The 24,823-nt window shown below is 49.9% G+C and overlaps 1 protein-coding gene across 1 annotated transcript; it reads left to right on the top strand.

Annotated features, from left to right (window-relative positions):
* The first annotated feature begins 8,026 nt into the window (after positions 1 to 8,026).
* LOC104559970 (DEP domain containing MTOR interacting protein) lies at positions 8,027 to 24,670 on the top strand. The gene is made up of 9 exons (XM_010205154.2): positions 8,027 to 8,293; positions 15,255 to 15,433; positions 18,135 to 18,258; positions 19,800 to 19,978; positions 20,596 to 20,781; positions 21,150 to 21,290; positions 21,607 to 21,677; positions 23,101 to 23,205; positions 24,391 to 24,670. The coding sequence occupies exons 1-9, from the start codon at positions 8,208 to 8,210 to the stop codon at positions 24,514 to 24,516; spliced, it is 1,197 nt and encodes a 398-aa protein (XP_010203456.1). The 5' UTR covers positions 8,027 to 8,207; the 3' UTR covers positions 24,517 to 24,670.
* Positions 24,671 to 24,823: the final 153 nt, after the last annotated feature.

Below are 24,823 nucleotides of genomic sequence, written 5' to 3'. Positions count from 1 at the left end.
CTCCCAGGTCCCTCTCTGCAGAACTGCTTTCCAGCAGGTCACCCCCAACCTCTCCTGCTGCGTGGGGTTTCTCCTCTCCAGCTGCAAAACTCTGCCCTTGTCCTTGTTGAACCTCATGAGGTTCCTCTCTGCCCAACTCTCAGGCCAGTCAGAATGTTGCTGAATGGCAGCACAAAGTCCTGTAAGGAAGGAGAAGTGGGGCTGTGTTGTGCTGTTGAGAAGCTGTGACACCCAGAGCTCTCATGTAGATGCAGCACCATCATTCATCATCTATTGAGTCACAGATTTGCAAGGAGGCCAAGACACGTTGCCTGTCTGACTTGGCTGCAGCTATTTGTACTCTGTCAGCAAGAAGCTGCATCACCTCAGTAAGGCAGCAAAGGAAAGGTCAGCTGCCCCTTCTGAGGGTTGGTGTTTGGTTTAGAGATGAAAGCACTGTGGCTTTCCCTCCTTTAACAGTGCTGCCAAGCTCTGAATCCCACCAGTGCTGCTTCAACAGCCATGTTTAAACTGGCTGAAAAAGGAAGAGATGAGATAAATAGTTAAAAGCCCTCCTGGGAGAAGCCTACTTGGAATCACTGAGAATGAGTGGGAGAGACAGAGCCTCTGGTGGGGCTGGTTACAAGGATTGCCAAGGATGTAGTTGTGTTTTACCTTGCCAGGATCATCATCACTGCTCAAGCAGGAAAATCCAGTGCTATCAGCTCTTCACAGTTTGTAAACTGGTTTTTGTCTGTCCCTTTAAGCTCTGCCAAAGCACGTGCTGCCTCTGAGAGCCTCTGCAGCTGTGCTGAGGCTGCTGAGCTGTGCAACAGACAACTCTGCTTCTGCCAGGAAACACAGAAAGGCTACAGTTTGGCTTTAGGGAAAAAAAGTTTTGCCACTTCTGATTTGAAGTGCCACTGCTTAGTATCAGCAATCCTGCACTTGGTTGCTCCTTGAGCAAGGTAGCCACTTGGAGCTACCTTGAACATAACAGTGTTTGGCTCCCTGGGGCAAAACCCACTTGTATGTGAATTTTCTTTCCCCATTCTACTGGCCTGAATGGTTGATACATGTAAATAGATGTGCCAGACTATATAAAGGCTGTTGTGATAAGGTCAGGCTTGGAATTCTCTTCTCTAAAGTTGCCTTTCTGAGTGTCTTTATTGCATAGAAGCTTGTTACAGTTGAAGAGTGAATTGCTGGTTTAACTCAGTACACGACCCTGTGGTGGTTGTGGCTGAGGGGATGTTGATCTCTGCTCCCAAGTAACCTGACAGCACAAGAGGAGAGAGCCTCAAGTTGCTCCAGGGGAGGTTGAGATTGGAGCTGAGGCAGAACTTTTCCCCTGAGAGGGGTGTCAGCCCCTGTGCCAGGCTGCCCAGGGAGCTGGGGCAGTGCCCAGCCCTGGAGGGATCCCAAAGCTGTGGAGCTGAGGGCTGTGGGTTAGTGCTGGGCTGGGCAGAGGCTGGATTCCATCAGCCTGAAGGGCTTTTCCAACTGAAACAATTCTGTGATTCTAAACTTTCCCACTCCAAGGTGTGTGTCTAAGCTGCTCATAGAACTTTGTACTCACACAAAGCATTCTGAAGTGGAATAAATACTTCTTGTGTAGCCTGGGCTGCTAGTGACAGCTGGCTAAATGAAACCTCTGCAGAATAGACTTCCCTGTCCCTATGCCTGGTACATGCCTGCTGCCCTGGGCTCTGCAGGGTGCATTCCTTGGGCTGAAGCTCCTCCGGATCAGTCCTGGCACAAGCCCTCTCTTGCACTGGTTGTGATGAAGGGCTGGGACAATATACCACCTCACCCGGCAGATGCTGCTTTGGGGCGGGGAGCATCACTTCTGCTTTCTTCCTCTAGAGGGGATTGTGTTACTGTGCGTGGCTCGAGGGAGCCCAGCTCGAGTGAATGCTGGAGGCAGGGTTAGAAACGGGTTTCTGCTCCTGTGTCTGTTTATCCCAGCCCCGTCCTGCCCTCTGACTTGGACTTTTATGCTGTGTAAAGCCAACACGACACAGATTCCTCCTGCCCAGCCATACACACAGACTTCTTTGATTTCACTTCCTACCTTTGGGCTTTGGTTCAGTGCACTAGGCTGGATGGAGGCAGTTTAAAGTTCAGGCTGTAACAAACCCCAAGTTCTGTTTCATTAACCCCTGTTATCCCAACCCTTTACTGTTAAACCAGTGTAACAGCCCTTTCCTTATGCTGAGGAAGCAGCAGACTAGTGATACAGAGGCTGTCCTCTCCATCACTCCTGATGGAAAAACACAGAGCAATAGCTAACACCTCTGTTTAATGGTTGATGATAGGATTATACTTCCCCTGCCAGGAGCTGTTCCTTTGGCTGTGTTTAGTGAAGGCTAATTGTAACCTAATTAGCACATTCCCATTATAACATGAGACTGGAGACTTTCCCACCCTCTGAAGCTTTGAGGGTTTCTTGGAGAGAAATGTGAGCCTGGAATTGGCCACTGCATGAACTGTGCAGAATCTGCCATGGCCCTGGTCCAGGTGAGGGTTTCCAGACAGTGCTGGGCAGCTGTGGGTGCAGCTCTGCTCCTCTCTGGGAGCCTCTCCTGGAGCTGGAGCAGCAGAGGTGCAGCTCACAACCCCCCCCCAAAGTCTTCACATCCCCATCTGAGTGGTCTGAATGGAGGGGATTCAACTCATCTGGTCTGCTTTAAAGTCTCACACCCAAGCACTGGGGTGGGAGCTGAGAGTTAAGGAGTGTTGAAAGGTTTTAAGGTTGTACTGGCTGTTGAGGAATGGGGAGGTGCCAGAGCTGAGCTGCTGACGCAGGTTGCTGCCTTGTTCCAGGGGAGTGTTTCTTTTGTTGATGTTGCTCTTTGGGTTGAGGGGTTTTTTTCCAATAAAAGCTTTTATTAGGTCCTTTTGCAGGTGAATGTTTAGTGGTGCTTCCTTCAGGGTGCAGCTCCCAAAGCAATGCAACTGTGGGACAGTTGAATGTTTCAATGTTTTGGGCTTGTGGGTTTGTTTCTGTGTCAAGCTGAAGTTCTGGTCTTTGTAGTTTGGGATAAACAGGACTAAACTGGGACTGGTTAAAGTTTCAAGGGCAGTAAGAGCTCCCTATTTGCAGTTTTGAAGCTTTTGTCTTCCACTCAGCAGCAGTCCTCCTCTTTGTGGAAGAAAGCAACAGATATTGCTCTGACATCCAGACTTATTTTCAGGAACAAAAGGAAGGACACTCAATGACATGAGAGCTCCAGCTTAAGATTCATAACTGGCTAATGAGAAATTGTTGAATAACTCATCTCATTTGGTGCCAGTAGAAGGTCATAAATCTTCCCAAACTTTTCAGGCTCTAAGGACACTGCTGACAAGTCCCATTGTCAGCTCCCACCCCAGGAGTGAAGGAATGTCCATGCTGCAGCACACTTCCCTGCTGCACAGGAACCTCAAGGCTGGCTTTAATGGCTATGACACCATGCCCCTGGGTGCTGATGAAAGGTCTCCTTGGTGCAAGATGCCCCCAGTATTGCTCATCTGCTCTTTTAACTGCTTTTCTATCAAGGTCTTTGCTGTGAGGTATCCTCCTGCATTTGTTGTGGTGCTGGTATCAATGAGTGAAGCAGCAAAATAGCCTCAGGTGTGGGTTGTGAGCAAATAGAGACTTATTTTCTGAAAGCAGCAGGAGAACCTGACCCCCTAAGCCAGGCTGGGGCTCCCTGCAGACCAGCCCAGGTGAACACACCTTCCTGGGGACAAGGGCTCTGTCCCTGGGGAAAATGATCTCTGGCAAGAACAGCTCACTGCCACTTGGCATGGGGAGGTTCTGCTCACTCCAAGGAAACACAGGCCTTGCAAAACCAGGGATTTGTATTGTGTTGATGTTGGCTGTGAACTCTATTTTTTTGCTAAGCTGAATCCACAGCAGTGTGTGGGGCAAGAGGTGATGGCTGCTGACCAGCTGCAGCCTGCTGCCATCCTGCCTGCCAGCTCTGAGCAGGAAGGATCTCAATGCCAGGCTGTTGCCAGGCTTCTCCTGCCCTGCATGGGAGGTTGCTGCAACTCTCTGCTTGAAATGCAGAGCCCATGGGGAGGACACAACTTCAGCAAAGGAGTAAGGCAAACTTGGCAGTCGTGGGCAAGGACAGCTCGTGGTGTCCTCTGTGCTCAGTACTGACTTGCTGCTGCAGGAGTGTGTTACAAAGGGGTTTTATCTTTGGCCAACTTGTGAGTTTATAATTCAAAACCAAAGTCATCTAATTCCCTTCTGTCTTTTCCTCAGCCCAGTTGGGGCAAAGCATGACAAAGAAAAGGAGTGGGGAAAAAAAAGAGTGGATGCTAAACCTTCTGCTTGATGTAACAGTGCTGAGAGCTGAAAACCAAGGTACCTGTTTGTGCCCAGAGGTGCCTCTGTCTTTTCAGAACACTTAATGAGTCAAAGTACTTACAAATCCCTTGAAACAGAAAAACCCAGACACTACAGTTCCTCTGGAGAGGAGACCTAGCTGCAGTGCCTCTGCAGTGCTGTCTGCATATTCGTGGGAGCCTTGGCCTCCAGAGCCCTGCTATGAATAGAACTTTTCATCTGTAGTTCTGGCTGATAGCTAATTAAATCTAATTAATCCCTGCATGTCTGGGGAGTGGGGGAGACAAATTAGGGATTGCTTTTTGCAGCCTCCCAGTGCTGTTCCTTCCAGGATGGTGTTAACAGCAGCTGCCTTGGTGGGTGTTTCCTGCAGTGACACAAAGTACTGAGGGAAAGGTGTCAAATCTGCAAGGTTTAACTTCTCCTGAGGCTAAATAAGAACAGGGAGCTGTGAGCATGGGGCACTCCTGGCTTTGGTTCAACATCCCTTGTGTCCTGAACTGGCGAGATACTCTTCCTCCTAAATGCCAGTGTAAAAACCCCCAGGCTGTGACATTCAGCTGTGCTGATGGAGAGCAGAAGTTCCTCCAGAGCTGGATCCCTGCTCTGCTGTGAACCAGCAGCACATGCCAGGGAAAGAGGCTGAGAAACAGTGAGTAACCTCTCCACTAACCTCTCCTTCCAGCAATGAAGATGGGAGTAAGCATCTGGATCAATACCAAGACCTGTCCTGCATGAATTTGCTTAATCCCTTTTTCACTCTGCTTGGCTTTTTGAGGATTAATATCTAGAGGTGATGCACTTCACATCTTCATTCTGTGCTGCTAAAAGGGGGGGAAGAAAATCCTGTAGCTTGTCTTGAGCCTGCTGACCCACTTCATGAGCTTGGCCCTGGCCCTTGCTGGGAGAACAACTACTCCACAGTCACCTTCTCTGTAACAGTTGTCATTTGACAGTGGTCCTCTGTGCTCTGATGAGTTTTAGTCCATTTGGCTGCCCATCATCTCCACAGGCAGCTTTCTGAGTGTGACTCCTCCATCCTCAGAGCTGCAGATTGCTGCCTGCTGGCCTTTCCTGCTGCTCTCACAGCTTGAAAAGGGGGAGATAATACATTTTCAGTAGCTTCTCTTCTTTGTTTTTCTGGCTTAAGTGGAATCACCAATGTCTAATTGAAGGGCATGTTTTTACAGGGTTATTTATGGAAGCAATAGGGTTTTTTTCCCTTTTGTGTTTTTCATGAAAGCAGCTGGTAAGAGCTGAGATCTTTTACCTTGTTACTGCAACAGCAGAATCTTCACTCTGGGGCTTGGAGTTTCACTGGCAAGAGTCTCTCTGAAAACAGTCTTTAGAAACACATTCAATAGTCAATGAATAAAACAGCAGCACTTTCTCCCTAGTTGAATTGAGGAATACCTGGCCCAGAAACAAAGCAAAAGGGACTCTCATGATCTCTAGTACATCTCCACAGTGAGAGGAGATAGTCCTGAGCATGGCCAGAGCAGCAGGTGAGTCCTCACAACCCCTTGTGCTGCAAGGAGGTGACAGGAACCTCCCATCTTTCTGCTTTTAGCTCTGTGCTGGTGTTTATACCACCAAAAGCAGCTCTGTGCATGCAGTGGGTGCAGGAGAGCAGCTGCCTACAGATGCTGGAGTTTGGAAAACTCCACTTTTGCTGTGAGCTAGGAAAAAGAATCATAAAATTGCTTTGGTTGAAACACACCTTGAAGCTCCTGGAGTGCACCCTCTGCCCTCACCCTGCCCAGCCCAGCACTAACCCCTGGCCCTCAGCACCTCAGCCCCACGGCTTTGGGATCCCTGCAGGGCTGGGCACTCCCCCAGCTCCCTGGGCAGCCTGGCACAGGGGCTGACACCCCTCTAAGGGAAACAGTTCTGCCTCAGCTCCAATCTCAACCTCCCCTGGCACAAGTTCCTCCAGCCAGCATCACCACTGCTGCTGCAGGAGCAGGAGAGATGGAGCTGGTGAGGCTGAACAAATCTCAGTCACAGTGCTGCTGTCCAAGTCAAACAGCTGCTGCAGCCCAGCTGTGGGGAGAGCAGCAGTGCTGGGCTCCACCAACAAGGCTCCTTCTATCCAGGCTGTCCTGGAGCACACTGACTCCCGTGTCCTGCTGCTCACACCGTGCCATGCATGCAGGAACACAGGCTCCCCTTGTGCACAGGGGCAGGCTCAGCCAGCAGCCCTGGGGCAGCTCTCAGGATGTCTCCAGGAGCTTGGTCTGACACAGCTGATGCTGGTGTGTCTCTGTGCCAGTCTCTGCTCCCAGGACAGGCAGGGTTGTCCCTGTGCACTCACCTGGCCCCGTCCCCTCCTGACTTGACAATAATTAGCAGCGTTTGTCAGTGACCATATCAACAGCTGGCTGTTACTGGGCTTTGCACCCCAGCCTGGAGAGCTCTGTACTGCCCTCTGAAATGTCTCAGCATCCACCTCTTGGGAAACCTGCTTAGGACTCTGTGACAAAAGCATTTTGATGCTTGGCTTCTGGGTGAGAGCTCACAAAAGGTAAGAAAGACCCTGGAGGCACAGCCAGCCCAGGGCCACTGGAGCCAGGACAGCAGCCAGGCTGACAAAGCTCCAGCTGCCCTGTTCCCAGGCCATCCAGCAGCCAGAGGGGTTGCTCCTTTGGGACTGCCAAGTGTGCTCCCCTGGAGCAGGAGGCACCCAGCTCTCTGGAAATGCCAACCTCAGCTTGATTTAGTGATATTATGGTGCAGGGGGAATGTAAACCTGGAAGGGTCTGCTTGTGCTGATGGGGATGTTGGCTAAGTAGCTGCAGGCTGATGAATGGCTGCTAAAGATGATCTAATTATTTATGAGGCTTCAAATTGAAGCAGAATCTCCTCTGCTGATACAATTTCCTCTTCTTCACTCACCCCCATCTTCTCCACATTCTCTTTTGGTAGGTTTCCACCCCCAACCTCTCTTTTGTGCTTCTGAGGTTTGGTGCTCTATGCCAGGCACTAATTTTCACTCTAATGGATGTATAATTGCACATGCAGCTGATGATAATGATGGATGTAGTTAACCATCTCCCCCTCCCAGTTCCTCTGCCTGTTTCTTTGCTGAACACTGTCACTCTCAGGTCAGCTCTGGCCTGCAGAAAACATCTCAAGTACTGGAAATGAGTGGTAGCAGCTGAGGCAGGTCTCAGTGCTTGGAGGTGGATTATAAAGGCTGTAGCTAGTAGCACCACAGAGCCAAACAGCTTGGCACCAGCAGAGTCCCTGACTTGGCAGTGCCAGCTCTTGCTAATTACAGCCTGTGCTTCTCCATCCAAGCTCTGTGTTGGCTGCTGCAATGAGGAAGGGCTCAAGCCCACTTTTTAGCAAGTTTTGGCCATGGTGTCATATGGAGCCTGTTTGGGAGAGAGGTGAAGAGCCCTTAGGGAAGAGGTTAGGGGCAAGTCACGTCCCCTGAACCCTTCATAGGGGATGAAGGGAGATGTTTTGTCCATCTAATTGCTAATCAAACTCTTCATCCCACAGCCTATGGATTCCCAGAGCCTGCTGGAGTCATCTACACACAGCAAGCAGGAGGGACACTGTCCCCAGCCTGCTGAAAAGCAGACCTGCCACCTTTCCTTCTCCCAGCTGAAGCCTGGCTGGAGAGAAATAGGTGAGAAACCAGCAAAGCCAGGATCAGATTGCAGCAAGCTCCTCCTCCAGAGACTACAGAGAGGGAAGGAGAGGCGGGGAGCTGGAGCCAGCAGCTCCAGGCTGCCTCCCTGCACCTTGCCAGCCGGGCTGGGGACTCTGCTGGGGGTCAGCATCTTCTCAACCCTCAACCCATGGGGTGTGTGGAGCCCCCCAGGACTCCCTCCTGCCTCAAGCACATCTCCCCACTGCTGCCCACCCCCAGCCTGGCATGGAGAGCCTGAGCAGCAGCCTGAAGAAGAAAGCCACGGAGCAGCACTACAGAGCAGAGGTGATGATTGCTGGAGAGCAACTGAGGTAGGAGGTGATGGGCCCTTCTCCAGGCTGGGACAGGGCTGTGCTTTGGGGCTCAGGATTGTATCCTGTTAGCAAGAGGCTCCAAGGTTTATCTTTAGGCAAGTTCTTTCCTCCCAGGTGTCAGTGCATCCCCCTCCCCAGTATCTACTGATCCTTCCTTCACCCACCAAATCAGTGATGAACCAAGTGCTTCCCATATTACTCACTCCTGCCTCTCCTCTCTGTGCAGCTCTTGGCCATCCCTTCCAGGTGCCAGAGGACTTGCAGGTGGTTTTAGATAGCAACAGGAGGTTTTTTCTCCCTTTGCATCTTCCCTCAAGTGCAGACCCTGAAGTGTTGCCATTGAGCAGCCTTCCTGAGGTCCCTGGTCCCTGGCTGGCTGGGATGACACCATCCCCAGGGCTATTTGGGTTGTTTGGGGCGATTTGGGAGATCATCCAATGGGTGCCATGCACCTGGATTATTTTCTACAGCAATATGTAGAATCTTTCCTCACTTGAAAGTCACTTTTGGGAACTTCTGCTGGTTTTAGTCCCAAATCCTGAGCAGCTTCTGAGTTGTGGGGTTTTATATTCCTGCATTCATAAGGAAAAACATCCTGTGCCAGAAAACCTGTGTGGCTGGGAAAAGGTGTTCCTTGTGTACCTGGGATCACAGACTCCCCTCTTGCTTCTCAGCATGCAACTGGAGGCTTTTCCAGCCCTTGAGCTGAGTTTGCTTGTTTGTATCTGGAGCTGTTCTGTTTTGGTTTGAAATATGGATGGAAAACAGGAAATACATCCTTGAGAGCCCAGAGCTTAAGTGTGCTTCCATCAGATTCCTAAAATTAGCTCTCTGCTGCTGTGTTGGCCATTCTCAGTCATTTTAACCTTAGCTCTGTATTTGTGCTGCATCAAGGAGTGATAATCACCAACTAAAGATCAGAATCCCACCTTGAAACCACAGCCAATGCCCAAAGTGGCTGGATTTTAAGCATGCAGTGGTGGTCAGGCACATTTCTAGTCTGTTGTCTTTCACAAATATCACTCTCCTAGCCCCAGAATTTAAATCTTTTCCTAGAAGAGATGCTGTTGGGGGAGGCTGCATCAGCCTCTCTGCCCTTGCAGGGTTTACAGTGCACATTGTAAGTCAGGCTTTGAAAAGCAACTGAACTTTCTTATAGGGGAAAAGCAGTGACTTCCCTCGTTTCAAGAACTTGGTGCAAGAGACAGTGCTGATTTTTATCATCCCATGGGCTGGGCAGGCTTGTTTATATTTCTGTTTCTAGTACTGCACTCATCTGGAGGGACTGAAGTCTCAAAGGGGTTGTATAGGCTGGGCCAAAGGAAGGGGTCAGGTATTCAGAGAGAAATGAAATAATCAAGGTGTGTGTGCAAGGGGAAGGACGTGGCTGCCTTGTGCCGTTTGCAGGGCAGGAGTTGAATAAAACCCCCAACATGTGTTGTAGTTTTTGGGACACCAATTATCCTATTGTATTTTTTCCCCCTGTAGCTGGAGTGTTGCTGTGTCTCCTGCTTAGGAAGCTCCCTAAAGTTGGCGAGTCTTTAGAGACAGCACATTGCAGCATATTGCAATCCTGAGCTGCTTGCTCCTGCTCAGTTTGCTACCCCAGGGTGAAGCTGCTGCAGGTTATCTGTGCTGGGAGGGGTGAGAGGACGAGTTGGAAGCTGGTAGGAGTGAAGAGAAGAGGAGGGAGCTTTCACCTGGGAAGCTGGCAGCTGCTGGGAGACACAAGTTGTTTTGCAAACACCACAGAATGAATCTGCTTTTGGGCAGCACTGACTGCTTCATGCCCCTGACCTGCTCTTGGAGTGCTGGAGCTCATTGTTGCCTGGAGAAGAGTGGGTGGATTTCATCCAGCACAACTGCTGTCCTCTTCAGCTGGGCTTTCTGGGTGGTGGGTGCCAGTGCCAGGGCAGGACCCTGAGTAGCCAGCCCTCACAGTGACAGGGGTGCTTTGGCACAGAGAAGTCACATCCTTCTGCTTTGGTCAGGATCCTGTTTTCAGTGCAGAAAGACTGGAAGGAGCTGCTGTGAAACCTGGGGAGGAGGGTGAGGAGATGGACACCAGCCTGCAGATGGGCTTCTCTTTCCCCTGTAGCTCATCCTGGTGAAAGGAGAGTTACATGGTGCAGAGCAGAACAAGCTGAGTGCTCAAGTTTGCCTCTTGTATTCTGGGGATCTTGCAGCCTGGCAGGTAAGGAGTTGGTGACTGAGTCTTCCTGGGGCCTGGATGCCCAATAGATAGCAATGGGGAAACTGAGGCAGGGGGGCTGGATGATGACTCAGGCAACAGCAGATGGGACAGGGCTAAACATCCTCATTCTGCTCCCTTACTTTTCCTCAGGTAAGGAACAAAGAAGCAGGTAAAGGAGCCTCTTGTCCTGCCCTGATTCTGCAAACCTAGATCAGCAAACAGCACTGTTGTACCTACATAAAACCTCAAACATGTGTTGTGCCCTGTTCTCTGCTTCCTGCTCAGCCTCTTTGCTTTGTATTTAAACAAACAAACCTTTGCTCCATCTTTACAGTTCTTTGGCTCCCCAGCAAGTTTGCAAATCCCTCAGAGTTTGGTTTGGGCAGAGGGATGAGTCTGCTCAGGATCAGGATGTTTCCCAGCCAGAAATAGCTGCAGGAATGAGGGGTGAGGGAATGAGCATCGTGGGGGTAGCTGGGAGTGAAACACACCCTGGAGGAATTGAGGGGAGACTGGACATTGTGCTTTGGGCTGTCTGTCAGTTGGGGTCCCTTTGCTTCCTTGGGGATGCTGCCCATGGAGGTGGAAGAGGAGCTTTGGGTCTTGAGTTTGAGAGCTGCTGGTTGAGAGCATCTGGATTGTGGGTTTGAGAGAGCTGCTGCCTCAGGCTCCTTCCTCACATCTCCTACTCTCAGTCTTCTTTTGTTTCAAGTACATAAAGTTGCAGGAGAATCCCACTAGTTTTACTGGGTGTTGTGTGTTCCTGGGTGACAGCCTGTAAGAGAGGCTCAATTAGTCACTTCTAATTGCAACAAATGGCTTATCTGCACACAGGTATTCTGGAACAGCCACTTGCTCTTTGAATTCACACCCTGCTGTAATCAGAGTTTCTCAAGTATAGACAAGCCCTTGTGCAGGCTCATGGTCAGGTGCACCAGCTGTTCTTAATAACTCTGCTAAGCTGCATTAATCACTCTTAAATGTAAAATAGACTTGGTAACTTTATGTCTCAGGCAGTAAAAGTGAGAGTTGAAGCCAGGTTTTCCTCTCTGGAGAAGGAAATTGTGATTTCAGCCACTGTCCAGTTTTTTCCCAAGGTTCCTTGGATGCTCAGATGGAGACACTGTAAATGAAATGTGTCTCATTTAAAGGTGTGTAGTTGAACATGCCTAAATAGCTATTCCTGGCCAAAACATCTTGGGTCCACAGGAGCTTTAGGGGATTCTCTGGTGAACTGGAATCTCTTGAGGAGGGGATGTCAGCCTGGAGGAATGGTGGAATTGGGTTTGTTTGTGGTTTGGGGTCTTTGTGTTGTTAATATTTTTCTTTGTTCCTGTAAAGATAGGAATAGAAAAGATCTTTGGGGTGATGGATCTTGCCAGGTTGTACTTAAACTGCTGTGGGAATGTGAACTGGAGCTAATACACTTGAAAGGTCCACCTTGGCATTTGAGATGCTCAGGGTCTGTTTACATGTGTAGGAGGTGATGGGGAGCATCCCAGGGAGACATTCCCACTCCCTGAAGGCACGTGAGAGCTGTTGGTGCAGAAGGGCTCCCACTTTAGGGATACAACCACTACTAGAGATACAACTACTGTGCAACTACCACACAGTAGAAGCAGCAGCTTTTCCAGCACAGGTAAGCCCTTTCCTTCAGCAAATGCCTGGATTCAGACTCTCTTCTGAAGCTGTGTTAAACGTGACCAGAAGTAATCAAGAGGAGTTCCTTGGGTTGCTCTCCAGCAGTGGACATCTGTAACACTGCTGGGCAAATGCTGCTCTGCCAGAGGAACAAGGAAGCTGTTACAGTGACTTAAACTCCTGATTCCTGAGAGGTTTATGTGTTGGGATTTCCCCCCCTCCCCACTTCTGTTTACACTGCTGCAGATCTCCCTTTCTACAAGGTTACATGGGATGAATAATGATGTCTTTGTGGTGACCTTGACAAAGAACCAATTTGATTACCTGAGGCAATCTATTGAAAGCCAGTGCATGTGAAAGCAGAGCACTGACTGCCAAGCCAGGAGTGGCTCATAACAGCCTGTTCTCATGTTCCAGCAAGTATTTTAACCTTGCATTATTCTTTCTCTTTCTTCTTTTCCTCCTTTGAAGGTGCAAAGTGTACATGGGGTAAGCTTTGGCACTTAGGAAACTCATGGTATTGCATTATACAGCCTTCCTTCAAACTTCTTCTCTGGAAGCACAAACCACTCATAAGCTCACAGGGTTTGTTTTTACATGGGCTGGTTTACAGAGGGTGTCAGCTGAGCTGCTCAAAGGCACAGTTGCTGCTGCACGTCCTTCTGTGTCTGAAGGACAACTTGTCTCCTTGATGGGAAATGGTAAACAAGAGGAAAGTGGAAAGACCCCAAGGACACTCCAGTGGTGTATCTTCTGGTACCCTGGAGCTGCAGGCAAGAGGACAAGTGTCACAAACCTAAAACAGCCCACGGGGGGTCCAGGATGCTGCTGCTCCAGAGTTGCTTCAGCACCACTTAACTCCTGCCCTGGCAACTGTCCTAACAGAACAGTGTCAGAATAAGAGGCTTTGAGGGGTTTATGTGTGCTGGACTTCTCTTGCTCTTGTTTTTGGGGGTTTTATTTACTAGTATTGTTTGATGGAAATCTTCTTTCTCTTTTTCCCTTCCCCCCCCTCAAGATTTGTGCATTTTCTATAGTGAAAAGTGATTAAAAAAGGAGACCTTTAGGGGAAACAGAAGTCTCCCACTCAGTTTCTTCTCAGCCCTTGTGTGATTATGGTCTGTGTGATATCATGAGTGATGTGTGTCTGTGTATATATAGTCTTTTATAGGCTCCTGCAGACTCTTGATAGCAATGGAATACTCTTAGTACACTTCTTATCTCTCCCAAACATGCCTCTGGAGTGGCATCTTGCTGATTATGAAGGAAAGAAAACATATAACAAAGTGACTGTTTGTCTTCCCCCATAGCAGAGGGATGCTGGGTTGGGAAGCCTCTCTATTTGCAGTTGCTGCTGCCTGGGTCTGATTGCATTTTGACATGGGACCATGAAATAAGGGAAGGAAAAAGCTAAAAGCTCTAAAAATAGCAGGTAGTTGTCTGTGAACTGTTCTCTTCAGGTAAAAGTTGTGTGCAGAATGGCTGCTGGTCACTGGTGGGAACGAGCCTTCCAGCTAAAGAGAGTATAAAGTACTAACTCTGTAGAGCTCAGGATTTAAAGGAGGCCTGTCAAAAGCAATGCCAGGAGCTGGTTCTGCATGAATCTTTGGTTGTAGTATTTTAGTTACCAAGAAGATCAGAAAACACCTGCTAGGAATTGATGTTGGCTCATGGTAGCCTCAGTATTAATCTCAGCAATCAATTGCTAGTTCTTCACCCAACAAAAGGTTTTCTCTTAAGGCTTCTGAGCCCCCAGTGTTAGTAAATCCTGTAACATAGGAGAATCCATTATAACCTGAATGTGAGGGGATGAAAAACTACTTGTGCCTGAGACTGTTGTCCAACATGCTGTGTTTTAGTAAAACTTCTTCAAAAAGAACAGAACTTGAGGCATGAAACACAGAGAGGCTGCAGTGATTAATGCCTTTGTAAAATACACTGGCCTGGGGCAAAACTGGGAATTGAAATGGTTTGAAGTCAGAAACAACCTGGAGGAGATGTTTAATTAACATCTCTCCTCTCAGTCTGTTGCAGTCCCTGGGTATTTTCCAGGGTTAGAATTTTGGGAACAGTCATGTCTACAGGGCAAAAGTTTGGCTCCTGAACAGATCTCCTGCCAAGTTGGGTTGGCTTTGGCTTGAACACAGAAGATCTCTGTGCCTTGTGGCTTTGCTCAGTTGTTAAGGTCCTTTTAAAAGTCAAAGCCATGCTCACCTGAGTACCCATCACCCACATGTACCTTTCTGTTGCAGTCACAGACTGTCCATAATGTTGGGGTTTTCAAGATACTTTTAGGTAAACTCTGTCCCAGTTTGAACCAGTAAACATTAGGCCTGCTGTCCAGTGAAACTGTGGAGTAATGGCTACATGGATTAGTAAGAAGTGCATGGGATCCTCTTGGAAGAAATGAGTGCTCCCATTCCTGCTTCTACCCCAAGTCTAAAGCCAAGGGATTGGGCTGGACTTAGAAGTCACTGTGTGCTTGCCAGAAGTTCCAACTCATCAATGGTTTCTCTAGGTTTCTCGAGCCCTGTGATGGGCATTGGTGAGGCTACACCTCAAATTCTGTGTTCAATTTGAACCCCTCACTACAAAATAGACACTGAGGGGCTGCAGCGTGGCCAGAGCCAGGCAGGGGAGCTGGGGAAGGGGCTGGAGCACAAGGGTGCTGGGGAGGGGCTGAGGGAATGGGGGTGTTGAGCCTGGAGAAGAGGAGGCTGAGGGGAGACAGGAGCACTCTGACACTCCCTGACAGGAGGCTGGAATGAGGTGAGGGTCAGTATCTTCTCCAAAATAACAAGCAATGGGACAAGAGGAACTGGGCTCAAGTTGCCCCAGGGGAGGCTGAGGCTGGAGCTGAGGCAGAACTGGTTCCCTGAGAGGGGTGTCAACCCCTGTGCCAGGCTGCCCAGGGAGCTGGGGGAGTGCCCAGCCCTGCAGGGATCCCAAAGCCGTGGAGCTGAGGTGCTGAGGGCTGTGGGTCAGTGCTGGGCTGGGCAGGGTGAGGGCAGGGCTGGGACTGCAGCAGCTTCAAGGGCTTTTCCAACCAAAACTATTCTATGATGCTGGCCTATGAGACCCAAAGTCCCTTGTCAGAGCAGCTCAGTGCATCTTTCTCTGCAGGCTTCGCCTCCACGATGGGAAGCTCATTAAGGACAGACGGTACCACCTCCGCACGTACCCCAACTGCTTCGTGGCCAAGGAGCTCACGGACTGGCTCATCGACCGCAAGGAAGCGCCGGACAGGGAGACCGGCATCCGCCTGATGCAGAAGCTGATGGACCACTTCATCATCCACCACGGTGCGTGGGCTCCTCTGCCAGCCCTGAGCCTCCCTGGGCATGTGGCTGTGGGGCTGCTCGTGCCCAGGGGGCTGAAGCATTGGGAAGGTCACTCTTCACAACCTTGCTGTGGGTGAGGGCTCCTGGAGAAGCTGGGAGATGATGAGCAGGGATGATGCTGCATGGGGTTGGATCTGTGGGAAGTTGCAGTGCTTTGGGGGATGTACCAGTTCCCTGCCCCACAGAAAAGGGACTTGGGCTGTGCCCTGGGAAAACAGTGTCTGAAGTTACTATTGTTTGAAAGCTGAGGTAATCCTGGAGGCCTGACTCCCCTGGGCACTGTGTGATGTAATTTCAAAGGCTTTTCCATGGAGTCTCTTAAAGGAAAAAGGGTGGGGAGGAGGGGAAGAAAAAGGAGGGTAAGAAGCAGCTTGATGCCCTAGGTCTTAAAAGAACAAAGACTAAATGCTATTTGGAACTTTCAGCGGTGTTGGATTAACTTGGGTCATGAGGTCTGTGCCTGTCCCTGAGCTGCAGAGCAATCCCCAGGCTCCAGCCCTTGGTCCTGACACAACGAGAAGCAAGTGCTTCAGATCAGTGAAGAGCTGTTTCTCTCTCTGTGATTTTGCAGGGCCAGTCAGGAACAAAAGTCCTGGGTTGTCAAACAGGCCTGGGAGACCATTGTCCTCAGTGGGAAGGGTTGGGGCTCAGCTGCTGACCCTTGGCTGAGCTCTCTTGCTTTGGGACATGAGCAATGGTGTCCTGGAGTTGGGTGGCAGCTTGTCACAAGAGGATGAAGCTGAGGAGTCAGATGCAGAGGACAACTATAGCACACTTCATCCCTTTTCCTCTCTATGGTCCACAAAGAGCTGCTTTGGACCACTGCAATGCAAACACTCTCTGTTGCCATCTGCTACTTGCCGAGGTTAATGCCTTTTACATTAAGCTGCCTTGAACAAAAGCAAACCTCTGCTGTGCTTTATCACAAAAGCCTAGAGCTGAAGTAGTGAGTTCTCAGTTAACCATTAACACTTTAAACTGGTTACTTTTCCACCTCCAGTGACAGTTTCAAATCAATCTATTAGTTAAGGAAACCTGTGCAGCCCAGAATACCAGTGCTGGTTTGGTTGTCACAGCCACATCCCTCCTGCTCCTGTGATTACTCCTGGCAGGACACACAAGTCGACTTTCCAACGTGCCTTATGACCATTCATTTCTGTTAGTCCTGTGGAAATGAAGCTGCTTTCCAACAGCAGCTCTGTGCTGAGTGCTTTGCAATTGACTTGTCTAAACTGTTTGCCTTCTTCTGTGCTGGGATCCAGAAGACAATAATTATCTCATGAAGATCATTGTGCTGCCTCTCAATGGTCTGATGTGGTTTGAGCTGTCATTCCATTCCACGCTGGAAACACGTTGAAATTGGCCTTCAAATAACAACCCCACTTTCTTCTGCTATGGGCTCAGTCCCTTGAGGCTTTGTGTGTGATTCCTGATTACAGTGACTGAGTTCTGAATCACTGATTCTCAATTGTTGCTCCTTGGAGTTGTGAAGGTGCAAACTTTCACCTCTTACAACGACTCTCTGGACCTGCCTTTGTGCTCAGTGAGTCACACTTCAGCTGCTCAGGAGGAATGAAGAAGTCCAGATAATCTGAAGTTTTAGCATGGAGCTGCTCACCAACAGAGGAATGAAGCTCTGCCAGTCTGCACAGAAGGAACAAGTGCAATTCTCCCAAGACCTATCTCACATCTTTCAAAGTTGCCTCTAGTGGGTTATGTTACTTTAGGGAGATCTGTGGGTTTTTTTTCCCCCTTTAACCAATTTTCTGTGTTTTCTGGGCACATCTTTTACCCTTTTTTTCTTTGTAACCACTGAAGTTTCTCCTCCTTGCTTCCTTGGGAGCTGGAGACTGACTGATTTAAAAGCTCAACTGATTTCTGGGGCTGGTTTGGCTTTGTTTGTTTGCCCACTTGTAGTCTAGAAATAATCTGTTGCAGGCAGGTTTATCTCCAAGCCATATCTCAAATATTTACCTGCTAAATGTTGCATGCACTCAGCAGCCCTGTGTTTACAGACTGTGTGCTTATCCTCAACATTATACTGAGTTGGTTTTCTGTACAGATTTGATTATTCCAGTTGCATGCACCCAGCTTCGAAGAACAATCATCTTTCTTGAGGTCAGTTTGCCATGCAAATGTTGGGTAGGGTTGGCACAAGCTGGTGTCGTTACACATCTTAGTGGTTTTGATAGGGACAGAGGGGTTTATGGGGTTTTGGATGCACTGTGGGGTTTTATCTCCCCTTGTCCTGCAAATCTCCTTACCTGTGACAGCATCCTTCTGAAAAAAGACCTGTTTGACACAATTCCTTTTGTTCTCTTTCAGTCTGAACCAAAACATCAACATGTAACCAAAAAACCCCCAAATCCCTGCTTGTTCTAATGAATGTTTTAGTGTCTGGGTCGAAAGGTAGGACCAAGCTCAAGCTTTCCCAGTGGGACTGAGCTCTCCAGCAGCATGGGCTGCAGATGTTCCTCAGCACTGAAGGTCAAATGCTGGTTGCTCCATGGTACGAGGGGCAGGGAGAAGGACGTGACATGCAGCCCTCATAGCTTTTAACCTGGAGATAAGATGTCTGTGCTCTGTGCAGCTCTGCCTGTGTGTTTGCCACAGCCTGGCAGCTGCTTGAAGCACTGATGTCCCTGCTCTGGGCTCTTTTCAGTCTGTGACGAGCACTCGGACTACAAAGACGCCAAACTGCTGTATCGCTTCCGCAAGGACGACGGGACCTTCCCTCCCACCAAGGACGTGAAGGTGTTCCTCAGAGGGCAGAGTCTCTATGAGAAGTATGTGAGTCCTCCCCCTGCAAAACACCTCTCAGGGAGAAGCCTGGGGAGCTTGGCTGGCTGTGCTTGCTGCTGATGCTCTGCACGAGAGCCGTGGCTACAGCTGGCTCCTCTGTCCCTTCTCTGCACCCCGTCCTGCAGTGTTGGCAAATGCTGTGTCCTCTGCCCTGTCTTTGGGGCTGGGACTCTGAACTCTCACAGGTGCTTTCAAGGGCTCCAGTCGCAGTGTAGGTTCTGGGATCTGGTACTTGGAAGCACCAGGGTCCACTCTGCAGTTTGAGTGCTCTTGGGTTGGGGACATCCAGTCCCTTTCCCCAGCCTCCCTGCATGAGCTGCTTCCACCAGCACCTCCAGAATCAGGAGGGTACAGGACCCTCATGGCCCTGGATCCCTGCACCTCACTGAGCCTCTCTGCAATTTGGAATGGAAAAAGTAATGCTCAGTAAAGAAAAGTCCTCCCAGCTCCATGTGTTTAGTCCTCTTTGTATGGACTGTTTCTGGTTCTAAATCCAAGCCATCATCAGTCCTTTCATTAGACTGTGTTTAAGCACAGACCACCCTCTGGACTCATTTCCTTCAGCAGCCTCTTCACATCATCTGCATCCTCACACCCTGGCAGTCAGAGGCACAAACTGCAGGCAGGCAGGCAATGCTCTCAGCTGCTTCCCTGAGCCTCTGGCAGATGTGCAGCCCTTGTGCTTCAGCTGGGCTGTGGGCTGGGAAGAGTGTTCATCTCATGGCTGAGCCCGCTGCTCCCTCTCGTGGAGACACTGGATTGAGCTGCAAACTGAATCGTGGAATCATTTTGGTTAGAGACCTTTGAGATCATCATATCCAACCCCTCACCTTACACAGCCAAGGCCACCACCAACTCATGTCCTTCAGCATCTCATCTCTGTGTCTTTTAAGTAGCTCCAGGGCTGGGGGCTCCCCCAGCTCCCTGGGCAGCCTGGCATAGGGGCTGACACCCCTCTCAGGGAAACAGTTCTGCCTCAGCTTCAATCTCAACCTCCCCTGGGACAATTTGAGCCCATTTCCCCTTGTCCTATCAATGATTACTGGAAAGAAGAGATTGACTCCCAGCTCACTGCAGCCTCCTGTGTGGGAGTTGCAGGGAGTGCTCCTCTCTCCCCTCAGCCTCCTCCAGGCTGAACACCCTCATTTTCCCAGCCCCTTCCCCAGCTTCACTGCCCTTCTCTGGACATGCTCCAGCACCTCAGTGTCCATTTGAGGGTCCCAGTACTGAACACAGTGTCTGCTGCAATGCACCTCCTCCATCAGTTCAGGCTGGCTGTTGCCTGCTTGGCTTTCCTCTGGAGTCGCAGCTGAACTGATTGTGCTGAAGCTTCTCCCTCTGCTGTGATGAAGGTTTAAAAAGCAGCTCTGCCTTTCTCCCTCCCTTCCCACTGCTCCCAGGCAGCAGTGTTTTGGCTGTAAGGCTTTGCCCACCTCTCGTGGCTGCGTTTGGGGAGGCTGCAGCTCCCGCGTGGGCCGGCGGAGCTGCACAGCAGCACGGGAGCCTTGTCCCACCTCTGTGCCAGGCTGGTGAGTGGGGAAGAGTCCATCCTGAAGGTGAGAGAGGAGAACTCAGTGAAGTACCAGAGGACTTTCCTGGGCTGTGAGATGATCGACTGGTTGGTCCAGGAGGGAGAAGTGGAGACCAGAAAGGAAGCAGTGGAGCTGGGCCGGGTGCTGCTGGAGCACGGGATCATTCAGCACGGTGAGTGGGGGTCTGCCTGGGGCTGCTGTGGGAAGCAGGAGATGAGCATGGCTGTCAGAGCTGTGCTGGGAACAAATCCCCATTCATGTCACATAACAAGTGCTGGTCAAGTGCCCACTTGGAGATGGCAATGGGGCCTTTTAGTTCTATCTTTGGAGCTGCTGACCTTTGAAACTGGAGCAGTCTTCCACCACTCACAAAGGCTTTGAGTTGAAATGTGAGCTATTGCTTTTCAGTTCTTCAAAGCCTCTGGCTGCAGGGTGAGGATCCAGCCCTGGGCTGGGAGGGCTGGCTTGGGACCATGCAGAGTTCAGCTCAGCTTGGCTGGAGATCGTAACCATCTGTAGGAATTAACCTTTCAGCCAGAAGGCAGGGAGTCCTCTGAGTGTGTTGGGACAGGGGCAGATGGAGGGCTGTGACTTGGGGATGCAGCCCTGGGAGGTGACTTCTCCTGGGGAGCTGGTTCTGCTGTTCCTCCTTCCCTGTTTCAGTCAGTCAGAAAACCCTCAGCAGCACCCAGAGATGTTGAAACAATCCATCTGCCCCCTCCCCTCTGTATATCTGCTGCCTCATTTTGCAACCTCTCCCTTCTCCTAGTTTCCCCTTTTCTCTCCTAGTTTCCAACAGGCATCACTTCTTTGACAGTGATATCCTCTACCACTTCTGGATCAACTTTCGCCGCAGGCGGCGTCTCACCGAGCTGCTCAACGAGAGCTCTTCCCGCGCCCTCTCCGAGAGCCCAGACAGCCCCTTCTGCCTCCGAAAGCTCAACCCCGACCCAGGCAACACCAGCTTTCTCTCTGGTACCTGCAAATGTGTCTCTGGAGGGATGGGAAAGCAAGGGTGATGTTAGCAGGGGTATCCCAGAGCTCGGAGGGTGCTGCACTGGTAGATCGTAGGGTGTTCCTCCAGGTGTCCCATGAAGTCCTCACCCATGTCACTGGTTTGTGGTGGGTGTCATGACGTAGTGGTAGTTTCTATCAGAGCTCCTCATCCCAGGGATGTAACTCAACTTGTCAGCAACCTAGCTCTTGCTCTTTCTTTGAAGGTAGTTTGTTTATAGGCTCAGATGCTTCAGTGGATGCTCTACCTTCCAGACGTGGGCCAGGCTGCTGGGGAAAGTTTGTCATCTGTTCTTTCTTTTGCTAATGCTTATTTCTCCCTCTTTCAGTCCAGACCAACAAGGAGATCAAAATCGTCTCAGCAGTTCGAAGGAGCAGCATCACTTCCCTCGCTGGGAACTCCAACCCTTACTTCAGCACTGCTCCTACCTTGATATTCCCTCCCGTGGCCGAGTGCAACCCCAAATCAGGTCTGGGCTCCTGCACTGCCCTGTCCTTGCACAGGATACATCTGTTCCCTCAGGGCATGGGCTAGCTCAAGCCTCAGGTCCAAACCCATCAGCTCAGCGACTTGCAAGAGGGAGAGGGTCAGCCTCAATTCTGAGCCTTGGTTTGAAAAGCTGTGCAAGTGTTTCAAAAAGCATTGGGCTGAATGCAAAGATTTCAGTACCTGGGGCTGGTCCTAACATCTACTCCCCAGCCCATGAGAATCCCCAGGCTGCCTCAATATGCCCTTCACTGTATGAAACCCTTGACTCTGATAGGATCTGTCACCTTCTGCTCTAGTGTTAAAGAGACCCGTCACCAATGAAGAGCTCCTGTCCCCTGGGGCCCCCTACATCAAGAAAACCTTAACTGTAAGTGACCATTGAGAATGGGATTGCTCACCCAACAGTCCTCAGCTCTCTGGCTGCTCTTTGGCAGCTTTCTGCCTGCTGCTCTGACCTCTCTACATTGGGACTTTGATTGCATGTCACATCATGATGGCTTTGTCTTGGTGAGTCTCAGTGGGTCAATGTCTGCAGATATCCCTGTGTGTGAAAACCTGTGCAGCCTCTGCTTGAGTTGAATGTAGATCAAAGGGGTAGGTCAGGAGAGAGAATGTTTCCTGGACAGAAAAACTCCCATAGAATTCTTCCATAGAATAAATCAAGTCTTGTGACAGTTGAGACTTTGACACTCACTCTCTGTCACTCAGATCCCACCTTTATGCACCTCTCATGCTCCTGCTGCAGATTACCTGTGTTGATACAATCCATCAGCATCTGGGAGCACCTGAGGGCCACTCTGCCTTTCCTCTGGAAGGGCTTTTCTTCACTGACAAAATAAACAAACACACTCCAACATCTCCAGGATGCTGCAGACAACCCGAGTTTGGGGCTTTTGCTTTTTCAAGCTGCTCCTAAAGCTGTAGGACCTGTCAAGGCAGAGCCAGTGGGTGCTGGGTGTGAGTGTTGCAAGACAATTCCTGCCCTGTGCAGATCCTATCCTGCTTGGTTGGTTTTGTGTAAATCTTCTCAGCCCATTCCTTTGACAGGGGGAATCTGAGGGTAGCCAGTGCAGGAAGCATTAGGAGTGTTGTTGCCATACTGGCTTGGCATAAGTGGGTTTACAGAGGAGATGTGGATCAGGTTCCCAGATTAACTGTGCTGTAGAAATTGGTGGGAAGGAGCAAGAAAAATAAAGCAGGTGATGAGTGTGGCATGTCTGAGGACGTGCTGTTCGTTCTCCTCTGGGTTGCTCTTGCCCTGCCCTTCAACTCTGCCAGCCTGGGCCTTTCATGCCTCATTTCTTTCTGCCGAGCTGTGCAGTTGCTGTTATTTATTTATATGGGTAACTTGCAAAGTCCCTTGGGAATTCCTTTTCTCTTTTGGTCACATCAGATGGCCACAGTGTCACAACAAACTGCTCTGACAGCCTGAGATCAGAGTGGCAAAAATTAATAGCAGCTACTTCCCCCCTGGAAATGCTCTTTGTGCCAAGGAAAAGGCACCCTGGGCGTGCTCTGGAAATGTTCTCAACATGCTCTTGGTGCATGCCTTGCAGCTGCATGCTGCCTATGCTTCACTCTTCTGCACTTGCTGGCAGGGAATTTTAACCAAAAAGCAGCTTTGCAGAGAGCAATTAAGCTGTGATTCTGCATCTTGCTGCACTGCCCTTTCTCTCCCACCCATGACAAACTAGGATCATGAGCAGAGCTCTCCATCTGACTAGGAACTGTTACATTTCCTCTATCCAGCCCATTCCTTGTTTTTTAAAACCCATTTGTTCTGCTTGTAGATTGTGGGGGATGCAGTGGGCTGGGGGTTTGTGGTCCGAGGAGGAAGACCTTGCCACATCCAGGCAGTGGACCCAGGAGGACCTGCTGCTGCTGCAGGGATGAAGGTACTTCTTAGCCATGGTGACTTAAAACAGGAGGCAGGACCTCTAGTCCTGCTTGAGCTTTTCAGGCTGAGCACATCCTCTGTGATCCTCTCACATCCTGCAGTGGAGACCAGTCCTCTCCAGCCAGCGTGTGGAGCTCTGGCAGTGTGGTGGCTGGCAGAGGGGGGATGCTCTCTGCAGCATCCTCCGTGGGAGGCTGCACAGCAGCACATTTACCTTTTGCCAGAGCAGCACAGGGGCTGTGGGCAGCCAAAACTGCAAAAATCTCTGTCAAACAAACTAAGCTGTCTCTGTGGTAGACTTTGGAGCTGTTAAGAGTGCTTGAGCTGCTAAAAATAGAGCAGAGAATTCCCAGTTCAGCTCCAGGAGCTGTATGTAACCCCAATGAAGCAGGGAAGGGGCAGAGCTTTATCCTCAATCGCTGCTTTCACAGCTCCTGAGATGTACCACCCTTTGTGTTTCTCTGCTATCAGCTATGTTCCATGTGGAACTATTTAACATGTATATGCAAGCTTAGGAACCTTAGACTGATGCCTTGGTTTGATTCATCAAGCAGCTTCCAGTATTTCCAGCTCAGGTGAAATGAACTGGAGCCTTGAAGCTCCTTGTAGACCCAGGCATGCCTGGGTTGTGTGTGCAGAGTTTGAGGCGTGAATGAAAGGAATGTTGAGTTCCACAGCTCCCTGTGCAAAGCCCAGCAGCCAGGGAGTGATTTCCACAAGCTGATAGAAGTCTAAGTCATGTGGGTATTTGAAATAATGGGATTCTTCAGAGGCAGAGTGTGACTCCGTGTTTGCTTCAGGCAGGATGGGAAGGGGATGGATGGATTTGTTTCATTTACTCAAGAGCCCAGTTAATTTCTCCTTACCTAATCTCATTTGCTACCAAATTGCTAGATGTTAATATTGTCCCTCATTTCCATCTGTGAAATGAAGCACTGCTCATAAGTGAGCCTTTCTTTTTTCTCTGTTAGCTCACAGTCTAAATCCCTTTGGTCCCTTTTTTATGATACAGTGATCGTGGCACAGTGATTATTAGTGCAGCTTATGGAGTGCTAATGCTTTAGGGCTTGCAGGATTTTGTAGCAAGTTATTTGCATTGCAAAGCTCTGTCTGCAGTCAGTCACAGGCAGAAGCTCCCACAAAGACATCTGCTGAAGGTAACCTGCCCTTCCTCTCCTTGCAGGTGTGCCAGTTTGTTTTCTCAGTGAATGGGATGTATGTTTTGCATCTGGACTATCAGACCATCAGCAGCCTCATCATGACAGGACCACGAACTCTGGTGATGGAAGTCATGGAAGCTGTTGAATGAGAAGAGGAGTCTCATCCCAGGGCTGTGTGGAAAGGCAGGACCCCATCTCCTAAGCCAGGAGGGACAGTGGAGAGGGATCTAGCTCGACCATTCCCTCTGAAACATTGGCCAGGCATTTTAGTGTCCTTTCAAATAAACACATTCTAATGGACAAGCCTCAGATTTTGGTGGTGTTGAGATATTTGGCTCTAACTGATCTTGAGGGAGTCTAAGGTCCTTTTCAATGCCAGTAGCAGTGTTCAGCCTGGAACTAAGCCTTAGAAAGAGACATGCACCCAGCCAAGCTGCAGGGCAGGTGGTACAAGCT

The sequence above is a fragment of the Colius striatus genome, chromosome 16 (assembly GCF_028858725.1).
Source record: "Colius striatus isolate bColStr4 chromosome 16, bColStr4.1.hap1, whole genome shotgun sequence".
NCBI classification, from domain to species: domain Eukaryota; kingdom Metazoa; phylum Chordata; class Aves; order Coliiformes; family Coliidae; genus Colius; species Colius striatus.
This window is presented reverse-complemented; position numbering and strand designations above follow the sequence as displayed.